This window comes from Macaca mulatta, chromosome 14 (assembly GCF_049350105.2).
Source record: "Macaca mulatta isolate MMU2019108-1 chromosome 14, T2T-MMU8v2.0, whole genome shotgun sequence".
NCBI lineage: Eukaryota > Metazoa > Chordata > Mammalia > Primates > Cercopithecidae > Macaca > Macaca mulatta.
Window position 1 is genome coordinate 6,851,325 of NC_133419.1, and position 15,495 is coordinate 6,866,819.

General features: G+C 55.0%; 1 protein-coding gene across 3 annotated transcripts; it reads left to right on the top strand.

The window, feature by feature from the left end:
* Positions 1-6,783: 6,783 nt before the first annotated feature.
* CABP2 (calcium binding protein 2) lies at positions 6,784-11,374 on the top strand. 3 transcript variants are annotated; one of them, XM_015113559.3, is made up of 7 exons: positions 6,784-6,996; positions 7,566-7,740; positions 8,298-8,328; positions 9,095-9,229; positions 10,132-10,241; positions 10,352-10,499; positions 11,122-11,374. In XM_015113559.3, the coding sequence occupies exons 1-7, from the start codon at positions 6,941-6,943 to the stop codon at positions 11,145-11,147; spliced, it is 681 nt and encodes a 226-aa protein (XP_014969045.3). In that variant the 5' UTR covers positions 6,784-6,940; the 3' UTR covers positions 11,148-11,374. The 3 variants fall into 3 exon arrangements, with proteins under 3 accessions (XP_014969045.3, XP_014969046.3, XP_077818102.1); XM_015113560.3 differs by having other exon boundaries at positions 7,566-7,736; XM_077961976.1 differs by lacking the exons at positions 6,784-6,996; positions 7,566-7,740; positions 8,298-8,328 and having other exon boundaries at positions 8,965-9,259; positions 11,122-11,317.
* Positions 11,375-15,495: the final 4,121 nt, after the last annotated feature.

Below are 15,495 nucleotides of genomic sequence, written 5' to 3' on the forward strand. Positions count from 1 at the left end.
GCCCAGCTAATTTTTGTATTTTTAGTAGAGACGGGGTTTCACCATGTTGCCCACGCTGGTCTTGAACTCCTGAGCCCAAACAATCCGCCCACCCTGGCCTTCCAAAGTGCTGGGATTACAGCTGTAAACCACTGCGTCCAGCCTAAACAGCTTTATTGTTATATAAGATTCACCCTTGCAAAGCCTGCATTCTGTAGTTTTCCATATATTCAGTGTTGTGCAATCATCACCCTATCTAATTCCAGAACACGTTCATCATGCCGAAAAGACACCCCATGCCCATTAGCAGTCACTCCTCTTTCCTCCTCCCCCCGGCCCCTGGCAACCACTAATCTACTTTCTGTCACTATGGATTTGCCTATGCTGGACATTTCACATAAATGGAATCACACAGTATTTGTCCTCTTGTGTCTGTTTGTCACTTAGCATAATGTTTTCAAGGTTCATCTATGCTGTAGAATGTGTCAGCACTTCATTTCTTTTTATGGCCAAGTAATATTCCATTGTAGTGATAGACCACCCTTGTTTACTCATTCATAGTTTGTTTTTTGGGGTTTTGTTTTTTTTTGCTTTTTTTGTTTGTTTGTTTGTTTTTTGAGATGGAGTCTCTGTCTCCTAGGCTGGAGTGTGATGGTGCAATGTCGGCTCACTGCAACCTCTGCCTCCTGGGTTCAAGCAATTCTCCTGCTTCAGCCTCCCAAGTAGCTGGGACTACAGGTGCGCACCACCACGTCCAGCTAATTTTTGTATTTTTAGTAGAGATGGGGTTTCACGATATTGGTCAGGCTGTTCTGGAACCCCTGACCTCAGGCTATCCACCTGCCTCAGTCTCCCAAAGTGTTGGGATCACAGGCGTGAGCCACCGTGCCTGGCCTTTGCTCATTCATAGTTGATGGACATTTAGGTTATTTCACTTTTTGGTCTACTATGAATAATGCTTTTAGGAACATTTCTGTAGAAGTTTTTGTGCGAACTTACAGGAATTTTTTTTGTTTTGTTCTGTTTTGTTTTGTTTTAGAGATAGGGTCTTGCTCTGTCACTCAGGCTGGAGTACAGCTCCTGAGTGGCTGGGACTATAGGCAATCATCATGTGCCTGGCTAATTTTTATATTTATTGTAAAGATGGGGTCTTGCTTTATTGCCCAAGCTGGCATTGAACTCCTGGCCTCAAGTGATCCTCCTGCCTTGGCCTCCCAAAGTGCTGGGATCACAGGCATGAGTCAAACTTATGTTTGCCTGGCCCCAAACTTATGTTTTTGGTTCCCTTGACTATATATATACCTAAGAGTGGAATTGCTGGGTCATGTGATAACTCATTTTGAGGAACTGCCAAATTCCTTTCCAAAGTGGCTGCACCATTTTACAATCCCATCAGCAGAGACTGAGGGTTCCAACTTCTCCACATCCTTACCCACTGTGGTCAGTGTCTGTCTTTTTTACTTTACCTGATGGTTACAAAGTAGATTCTCAACATGGTTCTATTTGGAGTGCTTACCAGGTACCACGTTCTAGGTTCGACTTGTGGGAAAAACAGGGGAGAAGGAGCCATCATCTTTGCCATTAGAGGAATCACAGTAAAGTATGGAGGGAGATAGATAGACACAAGTCTTCATTCATGCATTGATTAGTATATGCCAGGCAATGAATGGGTTAGACACCATGCGAGACACCAAAATAGGCAGAATATAGTCTGTACGCTAATGAACTCTTTTAATGAAGAATATGGAACCTTTGTGGGGAGCCTTGGCTCATGCCTGTAATCTCAATACTTTGGGACGCCAAGGCGGGAGGATTGCTCTAGGCCAGGAATTCAAGACTAGCCTGGGAAGCATAACAAGATGTCATCTTTGCAATAAATAAAAAAAAGATGGCTGGGCATGGTGCCACATGCCTATAGTGCCAGCTACTCAGAAGACTGAGAGAAAGATTGCTTAAGCCCAGGAGGTCAAGGCTATAGTAAGCCACGAGCCATGATTGTGCCACTGCACTCCAGCCTGGGTGACAGAGTGAGATCCTGTCTCAAAACACACATACACACACACACACACACACACACACACAGACGACCTTCACCAGCAGTCTATCCTCTCAGCCATCTATTCACTTCCATCTATCTATCCATCTAAACCTCATCTACCCAATCATCCATCCACCCATCAATCAAACATTCAATAGCCAGTCCATCAAGACATTCACCTATCCATTTATCCACCTATTCATCCAACTATCCATTTACCCATACAATCACTGGCCACCTGTCTATCCATCCATCTTCCATTCATCCCTCCATCTATCCAACCATCTACCTAACCAACTATCTATGCAATCATCCACCCATCCATTTACCAACCATTGCACCACCAGCCCATCAGATCACCTACCCATCCTTCCAGCCAGCCAGCCACTCACCTGTCCATCTATCCAACTTCTCATCTACTAACCCAACTATCTGTCCTCCTGTCCATCCATTCATCTTTCCTTCCATCTGTCCATTTAAACACCAGTTCATCAAATTATCCACCCATCCATCCAACCACCCATTTTACCCAACCAACCATCCTTCTACCCATCCTTCCCTCTGTCTACCCATTAGTCAAATCCCTGATCCACCCATCCTGGACACTGGAGCCAGGACTCCAGCTTAGCTAAGTCAGGTTGGGCAAGTAGAGGGCACCAAGCTGAGTGCTCCAGGATGCTGCTGATTGAACACAAGCCAGGGGGATCTCCAAGCCAGGCTTTCTCCTCCACTTAGACACAAGGCCTTTGCTCCCTGATAGAAAACTCTTTTACCCCCTATACTCTGAGCGGTTACAGACCCCACTGTTTTGGATTATACTTTGGGACATACATTTCTCACCAGTTTCTACTTTCAAAGATGGTTCTTTAGACATGGAATCATTCATCACGTGTGGTGCCCACCACATTCTGCACCTTCCTATGTGCCAGGAACCTGCCAGGTCCTGTCATCTAATTTCCACAGTGGTACTGGGAGACAGATGTTAGGTCAACCTCCACTTTTCAGATGAGAAAACTGAGGCTCAAAGAGGTGACATACCTTTCCCAGGGTGACACAGTGTGTGCATGGGGGAACCCAGGCCTGCTGGCCCTTTCTACGGTCTTGCAGAGGAGAATTCCTGTCTCCGAGGAATGTTTCCAGAGATGTTACCACCTGGGAGACCAGGCCACTCCTGCTCTCTGTGTGCAGAGGTGGGACTGAAGGACATTGAAGGTTGAGGCAATGGGAATGATCACAACCAGCCTTTCCACTCACCTCTCAACCCCGGCCTGCCCTCAGATGTGGAGGCTTTCCTCTGTCTGTGAGGCCACCCCCTCCCTTTGCTCAGCCATTCCCATCATCCTCTGCTCGCGGTTAGCATGTCAGTTCCTCAACTCCCATCAAACAAGGCCTCCCTCTTTTTTTTTTCCTTTCTCTCTTTCTTTCTTCCTCTTTCTTTCTCTCTTTCTCTCTTTCTCTTTCTTTCTCCCTCCTTCCTTCCTTCCTTCCTTCCTTCCTTCCTTCCTTCCTTCCTTCCTTCCGAGACAGAGTCTCAGTCTGTCACCCAGGCTGGAGTACAGTGGCACGATCTCTGCTCAGTGCAACCTCTGCCTCCCAGGTTCAAGTGATTCTCATGTCTCAGCCTCCCGAGTAGCTGGTATTACAGGCATGTGCCACCGCGCCAGCTAATTTTTGTATTTTTAGTAGAGACGGGGTTTTGCCACGTTGACCAGGCTGACCTCAAATGATCCGCCTGCCTTGGCCTCCCAAGGTGCTGGGATTACAGGTGTGAGCCACTACACCCGGCCAAGGCCTCCCTCCTGACAACTTTGGCCCTTCCTGCGCTTCCCTGGCCATTGTCATTCTGGTTTGCTGAATGTGCATCTCCCAGCAGGTGAAACATTCCAGGAAGTAGGGACTGGTTCCAGCACCCAGGAAGGTACAGAGCAAGCAGGTGCTGGACAAATGTTTGCTGCAGATTCAGCCTCTCTAAAATTTTCTCTGACTTCCTGCCACCCATATCCTCTCCAGAGGCCCCTAACCCCTTCCTCCCTCCCAAGGGCCTCCATCCAACACACCTGCCAGGTTCCAGCTCCTGGGGCACTCCACGTTCAAGGCTGATCCCTGCCAGGGACCCTGGCTCTCACCCAGGGCCAGGCACAGGTTAAACATTAATAGGCAATGCCTGCAGCGTTGCCTTATCCCCTCACCTCCTCCATGAAGCCTCCCTGATGCCTGGGCCAATGACCCCAAGCACTTGGAGAATGTCTGGTGGCTCTTTTCCTGGTTAGACATGCCTGAGAGTGGGCTTCTCTACACAGATGGGGTCTGTCACATAGCCCCAGCAGCTGGCCCAGCCAGCATCAGCTGTTTGCTGAGGGAATACATGAATGGATGGCCGTGTGTGGCCGAGAGAGGCCAGAGCCACCAGCTCAGGTGGCAGCACCTAGTGGGATCTGGTTCCCTTGGACAAAGGCCAGTGTGGGGGGCAGGTGAATAAATCATGAGGGACCTGGAATGGAACTGGGGCAGGATGATGACCTCATTCTGGGAGTTGAAGAGTGGGCAGTTGGGTGGGGAGTGGGCTGGGGGCATGGCAAGGAAGCCTAAGAGGCCAGCAGGGGCTGCCCGGCTCACCTCCACCCGTTTTCCTTGAGAAGCAAGAGGTTGAAGGTCAGCAGGACCAGGTGGAGGTCCTGGCAGGACGCAGGGAGGTGGGCAGTACAGAGGGACCCTGGGGAGGAGGGAGGGAGGCAGGGTGCAGTACAGAGGGACCCTGGGGAGGAGGGAGGAGGGTTGGCAGTGCAGGGAGACCCTGGGGAGAAGAGAGGGGCTAGCACAGGGGGACCCTGGGGAGGAGGGAGGAGGGTTGGCAGTGCAGGGAGAGCCTGGGGAGAAGAGAGGGGCTAGCACAGAGGGACCCTGGGGAGGAGGGAGGAGGGAGGAGGGTTGGCAGTGCAGGGAGAGCCTGGGGAGAAGAGAGGGGCTAGCACAGAGGGACCCTGGGGAGGAGGGAGGAGGGAGGAGGGTTGGCAGTGCAGGGAGACCCTGGGGAGGAGAGAGGGGCTAGCACAGAGGGACCCTGGGAAGGAGGGAGGAGGGTTGGCAGTGCAGGGAGACCCTGGGGAGGAGAGAGGGGCTAGCACAGAGGGACACTGGGGAGGAGGGAGGGAGGCAGGGAGGTGGGCAGCACAGAGGGACCCTGGGGCTCTGGGCTGGGGAGGTGGGGAAGGCCTTTCCAGAATTCGGGAGCTCTCCTGGGAGCGGGATGGTGGGGAGAATAAGAAGAACAAGGAAGGACAGACAGAAAGACGGACCAATGCAAGAAAGTTCTTGCAGCAACAGAGGGAAGGAGCCATTAGAGAGACGGGCTGAGCGGGTCAGAGACGGCAGAGACACCACTGGACCCAGACTGAGAGATGGTGGCGGGTCAGAGGGGATGGAGACTGGGCTGCAGGCAACACAGGCACAGAGGCACAGGGGGCAGAGAGGGGCAGGGGTGAGATGGAAAGTGAGCAAGGAGGGTGTGTGGGGCAGCAGGGGACCCGTGAGCCAGAGATGGAGGCAGAAGGCTGCGGGGAGGAAGCCACAGGCAAGCGGGAGGGCCGGCCACCGGGGCCGCAAGGGTGATCCGGTGGAGCCCCGGGCACAGTCTGTGACCAGCATGAGGGGTTCACCAGGCTGACAGCGCCGCACGAGGGGCCACGGGGAGCTAGGGAGGATATGAGACTCTGGGAGACTCTGGGGACATGGGGTTCTCCCAGTTTATGGAGGAAGGGACAGAAAGAAGAGCAGCAGGGACCTGGGCCACACCTGCAGCTGCCCACAAGGCCACTCTCCCACAGGACTGGGGAGGCCGGAGGGGAGCAGCGTCCCTCAGCCAGGAGGAAGTACCAAGCCCTCATCTCCATGGCCCAGCCCCAGGACCCAGCAGAGGGCAGCCTCCCAACGGGAGACCCCAACCCCTCTGAGGGCACTCCAGGAACCAGCCGGGCCCCTGGCAGCCCACCAGCCACCCAGCGACGAGCGCTCCTCCGGGAGCTCGAGGCCCAGGTGCAGGCAGCCTACGGGCAGGTAATGCGGGCAGGGGTGTGAGGGGACCAGGAGCGAACAGCAGGGACCCCACACCCCAACCGGGGACCCCAGAGGACAGACCCAGGACTCAGTCCAGGGAGGGGACCTGGAGGCCGAGGCCAGTGGGGGAGTCTCTCAGGTCGTCAGGGCTGGGGTGGCTTCCCTTCCCAATGTCCGCCCTCGCCGAGCCCTGCCACTGCCCACACACCGAGGCGGTTCCCTTCTGCTCCTCATCCAAGGGCGGGGCACCAGTCCAGGCAGGGGGTGCCAAGGGCAAGCAAGTGGGCCCCCCCCCAGGTGAGGAGCCCAGGGCCCAGCTGGGGTCCTGGCAGAGAGAGGCAGGAGCTTCCTGGGCTGGGCCAAGTGGCTTCCTCTTTCTGAGAGGCAGTGTGGGAGGGCCTGCGTGTCCATACTAACCGGCATCTGTGCCATTCGGAGGGCACGGCCCACCCTGGCACACTGTGCGCCTGCCTTCCTCCTCCTGGGACCCAGCCCTGCTTCTGAAGACATTAAACCTCCCCTGATTGGGAGAGATTAGAGGCAGGGCTTGGGGGAGGGTGCTGGAGAAGGGGTGTCTGGAAGACCCTCAGGACGCAGTCTGGGGCGTCTGTGCTCTCCAGGGGGCCTTGGGCCCAAGTGGCCCCCCTCAGCAGCGGAGACGTTCAAAGATAATCCCGGATTAGGACCCAAGCCCCGGGCCCAGGTCCCCCGCCTGCCCACCCGCCCCCGATCTTCCCCACAAAACCCCGGGAAAATCCCCGGCAGTACTCCCAGGCTCTCACCGGGAGCAGCTGGGGGCTGGCAGGAGTCCGCGGGCAGCAGCATCCGCTGAGGCCCAGCCTGGGCCACCCCCGGGGTTCCAGGCCTGGCATGGTTCAGGGCCCATGGGGAACTGTGCCAAGAGGCCCCGGCGCCGGGGCCCTAAGGTAGGAGGGTCAGGGGAGAGCCCAGGCCAGGAGGCCGGAATGGACCTTGAGGGTCAGATGGGATGGGCAGAGCCCTGTGAGGGCCGGGCGGGGTTGGGGGCTGCCCACTGCCCCAGGTGGAGATTTTTTTTCCTGGAAGTCACAGCCTCTGGCCACCCTGATCTTGGCTCCCACAGACTGCTGGGTCTTCCCTGCCAGGCTCACCAGATCCCCCAGCTGCCCATCCAGCTGCCCCACCCTGGCTGCAGGTCCCCACTCTCTGCTAGCCAGCCTCCATCTAGGAGACAGAGCTGGGCACAAGGTCCCTTTCTGCCGCTGGCTCTCTCAGTGGCCTTGGCCAAGTCTCTTGCCTTTTCTGGTCCTCAGTTTGCCCAATAGAACAGTTAGAGGACGGACCCTTTCTGCCTAAAGTGCTCACGGGTGAGGGTCCTCTCTCTACCCCCCAGCCCCTTCCCTACTGTCCCGTGCTGGGCTCCAAAGGCAGGAGCAGCTGGTGAGAGGAGTGGGGAGGGCCATCAGGCCCGGAGCTTGGTGGCCACTGCCCCAGCTCATGGCCGGCTCTGCTGCAGGACCCCTGGCAGTGGCTCGGCTCCCCACCAAGGGGCTCCTGCCCCAGCCCCAGCTCCAGCCCCAAGGAGCAGGGGGCCCCCAGGCCAGGCATCCAGGGCTACTCAGTGCTCAACAGCCTGGTGGGGCCTGCCTGCATCTTCCTGCGGCCCAGCATTGCTGCCACCCAACTCGTATGTACGGCCACCCACCTGCCAGCCTGCCTGCCCTTACCCCTGTCCCGCCAGCCTGCCTGCCCTTGCCCCTCACCTGCCAGCCCACCTGCCCTTGCCCCTCGCTTTGCCTCTCCTGGAGCTGGGGGGAAGAGGATTGAGTGGGGACATCAGAGCAAAGGCACACAGATCTGGGGTGGGGGTGCAGAGAGAGGAGAGCGCAATGACCCCAGAAACGGAAGAAATCAACAGTGACATTGAGGCTGGCGGGACCAAGTCTGAGGTTCTGCCCAAACCCCAGATCCACCACCAGCAAAGGGAGCACCCTGCCCCAGAAGAGGGTGACGGAGTAGGTGGGGACGGCCCGAGGAGTGACCTAGGCCAGAAGCAGGGAAGGGGGCACCTGGTCGCCCAGGCCAGTGAGCAGAACTAGGTGGGAACCAGGGCTGAGCAGTCAGACAGACACAGGCCCTTCGTGTGCGTGTTGCAGTGTGGGGCTGGGTGGGGAGCCCTGAGAAGCAAGAAGGAAGGGCACAGCCATCAGGAGGAGCGGGGAATTCCTAACCCCTCTGTGCCCTTCAGGACCGGGAGCTGCGGCCCGAGGAGATTGAAGGTAAAGGGTTGGAGAAGGAACTGGTTCCCTGGAGGGGAGGTGGGCATGGGGGGGCATAGGGTGGGGACATAGGGTTGGGGGGGCATTGGGTGGGGGCCTCAGTGTTTCCAGGAGGAGGTAGGGGCAAGAAGGCTACAGGGCACTGGTTCAGGGAAATGGGGACAAGCCTGAGCAGGGAGGGGATGACAGACCCCCACCCAGCTGTCATTTCTTGGTCTCACTCACCAGGCAGGTGACAGGGCCTCTTTTATATTTGCTCATTCAGCTGACACTTCCTGGGTGCCCACTGTGTGCCTGGCCCTGGCTAAGCACTGGGAAACATGGCCAGCTAGGCAGATATGGCCTGTACCCTCTGGAGATCAACGTCAGTTAGTCGGCTACAAGTATAAATTGTGAACGTGCTTTCCAGGAAAGGAAAAAACGGGCTGGGGAGGCCACATGTAAAGGGATGTCTTCCTTTAGTAGGTGACAAAAGACCACATCTCCAAGCGGTCATGATTTGTTTCCCCCACTTTCTTTCTTTCTTTTTGAAAAATTTCACTGCTGTATCCCCAGTGCCTAGAGCAGAGCTTGGCACATAGTAGATACTCTTCAAATACTTGCTGAAAGAACAAATAACAGGAACAGCATGTTCAAAGGCCCTGAGGCAGCAAAGAGAATCTGACGTTCAGAAGGAGGGATGGTTAGACCAAGGGAGAAGGGTAGGTGGGTCCAGGCCAGGATCAGGGGGATATGGGGGAAGGACTGACCCCACCCTGCCTGGCAGAGCTGCAGGTCGCCTTCCAGGAGTTTGACAGAGACCGGGATGGCTACATTGGCTGCCGGGAGCTGGGTGCCTGCATGCGGACCCTGGGCTACATGCCCACCGAGATGGAGCTCATCGAGATCTCACAACAAATCAGTATGTGCCTCGAGCCTGTCCCCATCCCCAGTCCTCCAGATGCCCTGGCTGGGCCCAGGAAGCCAAACCCAGATACAGAGGTGACTGCACAGGCTATCCCCAGAGCCCATGACCTTGGTCATTCTCAAGGCAAGCTCTCTGCCCCTGGAGAATCTCACCCGCCTCTAGGAGGTGGGCACAGCATGGACTGTGATTCCTATTCTGCAAATGAGGCAACTGAATGGTTAAGGGACTTGTCTAAGGTCACACAGCAAGTTCCTTGGAGCCAGGACTTGAACCCAACCGAACTCTTCAGGAAAATTAAGGAAAGTTCCAAGAAGTTTTTTGGGGGGTTTTGTTGTTGTTGTTGTTGTTGTTGTTGTTGTTGTTTTGGGTTTCTTGTTTTTGTTTTTGTTTTTTGTTTTTTTGAGATGGGGTCTTGCTCTGTCACTTAGGAGTGACAATGGCGCTATCTCAGCTCACTGCAACCTCCACCTCCTGGGTTCAAGCAATTCTCCTGCCTCAGCCTCCCGAGTAGGTGGGATTACAGGCACCCGCCACCACGCCCGGCTAATTTTTGTATTTTTAGTAGAGACGGGGTTTCACCATGTTGGTCAGGCTGGTCTGGAACTCCTGACCTCAGGTGATTCGCCCGCCTCAGCCTCCCAAAGTGCTGGCATTACAGGCGTGAGCCACCGCGCCCCGCCCAAGAAGTTTTGAGCGTGGTTTTCCTTTCACCTTTGGCCAAATCTGTGCCTTGTTTGGAGGGCGATTCCCATTGGGAAATATAGATGACCCAGGCTTCAGATGCAGAGGGAGGAAAGGATCCATTCACGAAGGAAAGGCAGAGGGCAGAGGAGGGAGAGCCAGGGGCGGGGCAGGGGTCTCTGGTGCCCTGGGTCTGTAATGGACGGGACCTCCAGGTGGCGGGAAGGTGGACTTTGAAGATTTCGTGGAGCTGATGGGCCCCAAGCTGCTGGCAGAGACTGCAGACATGATCGGCGTCCGGGAGCTGCGGGACGCCTTCCGGGAGGTGCGGCCACTGGGGCTGAGGGCGGGCGGGGCTGCGTGTCTGCCGTGAGTGAGGGGCTGCGCGTGTGAATGACTGTCAGTGACCAGACGCCACGACCAACGCCGCCACAGTTCGACACCAACGGGGACGGCCGCATCAGCGTGGGCGAGCTCCGGGCGGCCCTCAAGGCCCTGCTGGGGGAGCGCCTCAGCCAGCGGGAGGTGGAGGAGATCCTCCAGGACGTGGACCTCAATGGGGACGGCCTGGTCGACTTCGAAGGTACCCCCTGCCGCACGTAGCAACACACGCCTTGGAAGGCTCCTAGCAGATAAGAAACCGCACAGCAAGCATCACCACTGTGCACTAGACCCTGTGCCACGCACCCCAATGTCCTCTCCTAGTTAATCATCATGCAGAACCCGAGAGGAAGGAATTGTTATCCCCATAGGCAGGAGAAGAAAGTCCATTCTCAGGAAAGCCTAGGCACTAAGCAAAAGCAGGTAGATGGAGCCAAGATTTGAATCTGGGCAGCCTGATCCAGAGCCCAGCTCTTCCTCTACGCTGCATTTCCATAAAGGGGAAAAATGATTCAATAATAATAGAAGCCAAGGAAAATTACTATGTGGAAATGCATTCCCATAAGCAGGCCCAGAGTTGCTCCTGAGCTTCCTACCTGTCAGAGCAAAAAGGAAAACAAGTTCCATTACAAGGGTTTGTTTTTTCCCCCATAAGACAAAGCCCCCTCTTCCTGGCCCTGAGACCTATTCCCTATCAGATCCAGAGGATGCCCTTGAAGACCCTCCCCTCAACCACACTCCCACCTGCCCCAAGGCCTGCAGATGGTCCTCACTCCTAGTGCAGTCCAGAGAACAGACCCAAAACCCTGGCTTCGTCCTGGCAGAGTTTGTGCGAATGATGTCTCGGTGAGCCTGTACAGAAGCTGGAGGCAGCAGACAGGACTCAAGGACCACAGCCTCTGCCCACCAGCATGTTCTTTGAAGCCCATCGCCTCCAGCAGGGACACCGCTCTCCTCCCCATCCCACCTGTGTGCAGCGCCCTTGCCTGCCTTCACCCCCACCACCACTTCTCCAATAAAGCTGCCTGGCCTCGTCTCTGTCTCTCTGACAGTAAAATATCTCCAAGCCTGGGGAGATGGCTTTTGCCTCTCACTTGCTCATCCTGGAGGCTCCAGTATTTGGCCCCCAAAATCAAGGACCGGGACTGTCCTCTTGGATCATAAATCCCTTCCATTGTGAGCTTCAGGAAGATGGGGACCCTCTCTTCTTCCTCTCTGGATCCTGGACCCGGCCCAGAGCAAGCGTCAGGAAACATCCCTAGCCAGTAAACAGAGCCTTCTTGTCCCGAGCTCAGGCGTGTGTTGGCCTCCACGTTTCCTGCCGTGTATCCTGAGAACAGCTCCTGCTAGCTCCATGATGACATTTGAGCGTGGAGAAAGTACCGCAGAAAGACTTTTCCCAAGCTTGATGTCACTTTTCCTGCAGTAGCCTTGGAGGCACACTGCTCAGAGCTCCCCTCAAGAACGTGCAGTTCAACTTAGAGGATAGAGTGGGTGAGTTAGCAGAAGGGCTCAGCCACTGGCCCCTTCAGGAGACACCTCAGCTTTTGGGCTGACACCTCACTCCTCCAGGGAGCCCCCAGCCACTAACTGAGCACAGCGTGGGGAACCAGGACCTGGACATTTCTCCCTAATGCAAGGCTCCTCTAATGGGCAGTCTTTGCTCTGAGCTCCCCTTTGGGGCAGCCAAGGCAGACAGATCAGTGTGGAATGAGAGGCTTGCCTGCCCAGTCCTGCTTCCTCCCCCTTTACCTTCCTCCCTAACTCCATCTCAGTATCTTCCCCCTGGAGGACCCCGGACACTGATAGCATACCCCAGTCTTCAGGGCCCCATTTTCCAGATTGAAGAAATTGACGGGCTGAGTGCCCTCGTCTGTTCCTGCTGCCATAATAACATACCTTAGACTGGTATTTTATAAACAGCGTGAATTTATTGCTCACAGTTATGGAGGCTGGGAAGCCCAGGGTCAAGGTGCGGGCAGTTGGGTGTCTGCAGAGGGCCAGGCCTCTGCTTCCAAGATGGTGCCTTGAGCTGCTTCCTCCAGAGGATGCCTCACGTAGCAGAAAGGCAGGAAGGGCATGAGGGCCTGGCTACTCCCCCCACCCCACCACCACCCCCAGCCCTTTTATAAGGCACTAATCCCATCCATAAGGGCAGAGCCCTTGTGGTCCAATCATCTTCTGAAGGCCCCACCCCTTACTGTTGTTCCATTGGAGATTGAGTTTCAACATGCATTTTGGAGGGACACAAACATCAAGGCCATAGCACGAGGGCCGTGTGAAGTGGCTCATGAATGCAACTCCAGCACTTTGAGGCCAGGAATTTGAAACCAGCCTGGGCAACAGAGCGAGACCCCATCTCTACAAAAATAAAGCAAAAATTAGCCAGGTTTGGTGGTGCATGCCTGCAGTCCCAGCTACTTGGGAGGCTGAGGTGGGAGGATCACGCGAACCCAGGAGGTCGAGGCTGCAGTGAACTATATGATTGCACCACTGCACTCCAGCCTGGGCAACAGAACAAAACCATGTCTCTAAAAAACACTTTTTTAACTAAAAATAACATAAACAATAGCACCAAGTCTAAGTGATCTGCTAGAGACCACGTGGCCTCACTGCCCTCTATCCCCACACACTGCCAGGTTATTCTTCCTAAAATGCCACTTGCGTTTTGTCACACCCCTGTTCAGGACCTGGCCATGACTTTCCATTACCCCCAGGTTAATCCAGGGCCGCTGCCTGCACAGAGGCTCCAGGAGGACACAGGGCCAGTCCTGTGCATCAAGCCACACACAGTCAGGATGAAGGGCGGTGGGACTTGCACCCAGGCCCGGGGACTCTGAAACCACAGCGCCAACTATGGAGGGCGCCTCAGGGTCAGGACAGGCCCAGGCCAGATCTCGGCCTCTTCTAGCTATGGCACAGGCCTCATCTGCAGCTCCTGCCTGGTGGGAGCAAACAAGCCCGGTCCTTCCTCGTCACGAAGGGGTGAGAGCTCCCAGCGCCTGTGCCTGGTCCTCACATGGCACCTGCCAACAAGATGGCCCTGGGGCAAAGCAGGCAGGCGGCCTGGAGATGCACCCTGTGCATTCTGGAGACTGGATGCCGAGGTGCTAGAGCTGGCTGCAGGGGCCTCAGCACCACTCTCCTGGCAGATCTCAATTAATCCTTAATCCTCAATTAGGTAATCACCTCTGCCAATCTGGCAGAACTGGGGATAAGGATAAGTTGCCCCAGGCTCAGTGGCTTCTCTGGGAGCCAGGGTCCACACTCCCACCCTTCCTTCCACCACCCTCACAGCTGGTACAGATGGTATTGCTGCCTGAGAAGATGTCTGTCCCTGCTGCAGGGGCTGAGGGGTAGTGATGGCCATGAGGAAGAGGGAAATCAGAACCCCACTCAGGGTCAGCCTCCCACCACCTCCCCAGGCCTCAGCCTGGCAGGCTCTGTGGCTGGAGAACTGGGAGTGGCTGTGTAGTGTCTGAATCGGGGCAATGTGTCTGCTGGCAAAAGAAGTGCTCCCAGCTCCCCCAAATCTCACACACACCTCCCAACAGACAGCAGCTGGAGCAGGGGATCCCTTAAGCCTGTGAGATTGAGGCTGCAGTGGGCTGGGGAAGGAACAGTGGGAAGGGTTGAAACTACGGCGAGTCCAGAACCCCTGCCCCTGCTACAGGGGGCACCTGCTGCCCAACTCCTCTGACTCTTGCCAGTCAGAGCAGCCGCAAGCTATAAGATCTTCTGATTTAGGCCAGGTACAGCGGCTCATGCCTGTAATCTCAGCACTTTGGGAGGCTGAGGCGGGTGAACCACCTGAGGTCAGGAGTTTGAGATCAGCTGGCCAGCATGGTGAAACCCTGACTCTACCAAAAATACAAAAATTATCCAGGCGTAATGACAGGCGCCTGTAATCCCAGCTACTCAGGAGACTGAGGCAGGAGAATTGCTTGAACTTGAGAGACAGAGGTTTCAGTGAGCCAAGATTGTGTCACTGAATTCCAGCCTGGGCAACAGAGTGAGATTCATCTCAAAATAAATAAATAAATAAACAAACAAACAACAAACAAACAAAAGAGCTGTAGGCTTACAGAATGACTGTGAAGATAGCACAGACGGTTTCCCAATACCACATGCCCGGAGTCCCCTATATATTAGTCAGGGTTCTCCAGAGAAACAGAACAATAGGAGATCTCGGTAGATGATTGATGATGATAGATAGATAGATAGATAGATAGATAGATAGATAGATAGATAGATAGATAGATAGGTCGATCAATCCATAGGAAGTCTTTCAATTGGCTTTGTGTCCCCATCATTGTGTATGTTTGTTTTTAGCACTTTTTACGTTTTGGCACTACAAGCTGCTCCAGGATTATTTGGTATATTTCCTGCCCCGTCCCAGAATCAGTCATTTCTCCAAGGAGCCCTGGTTCATTTTAGTGGAGAATGGTATTAGACACCAAGATCTGGGGTGGGGCATTGTGCCTAATGCCTGTAATTCCTATACTTTGAGACACCAAGGTGGGAGGATCACTTGAGCCCAGGAGTTCAAGACCAGCCTGGGCAACATAGTGAGACCCCATCTCTACAAAGAAATTTTAAAAATTAGCCAGGTGTAGTAGTGTGCGCCTGTAGTTCCAGCTACTTGGAAGGCTGAAACAGGAAGATCACTTGTCCCTGGGTGTTCAAGGCTTCAGTGAACTAGGAGAGTGCCCAGTCCACTACACTGCATCCTGGGCAACAGAGCGAAGCCCTGTCACTCTTTAAAAAAAAAAATGGGGGCAGGGGCCGGTCACAGTGGCTCACACCTGTAATCCCAGGACTCTGGGAGGCCAAGGCAGGCAAATCATTTGAGGTCAGGAGTTCAAGACCAGCCTGACCAACACGGTGAAACCCTGCCTCTACTAAAAAATGCAAAAAGTCAGCCGGGCGTGGTGGCAGGTGCCTGTAATCCCAGCTACTCAGGAGGCACCATGCCCCACCCCAGAGCAGGAGAATGGCTTGAACCCGGGAGATGGAGGTTGCAGTAAGCTAAAATCCCACCACTGCACTCCAGCCTGGGTGACAGAGAGAGACTGCATCTCAAAAAAAAAAGAAAAAAAGAAAAGAAAAGAAAAGAAAAGAAAAGGAAAAGAAACCAAGATCTGGACACTACACTGGGTGCTTGTTGCTAGTGGGTGTGGGGCAGGGAGGGACAATTG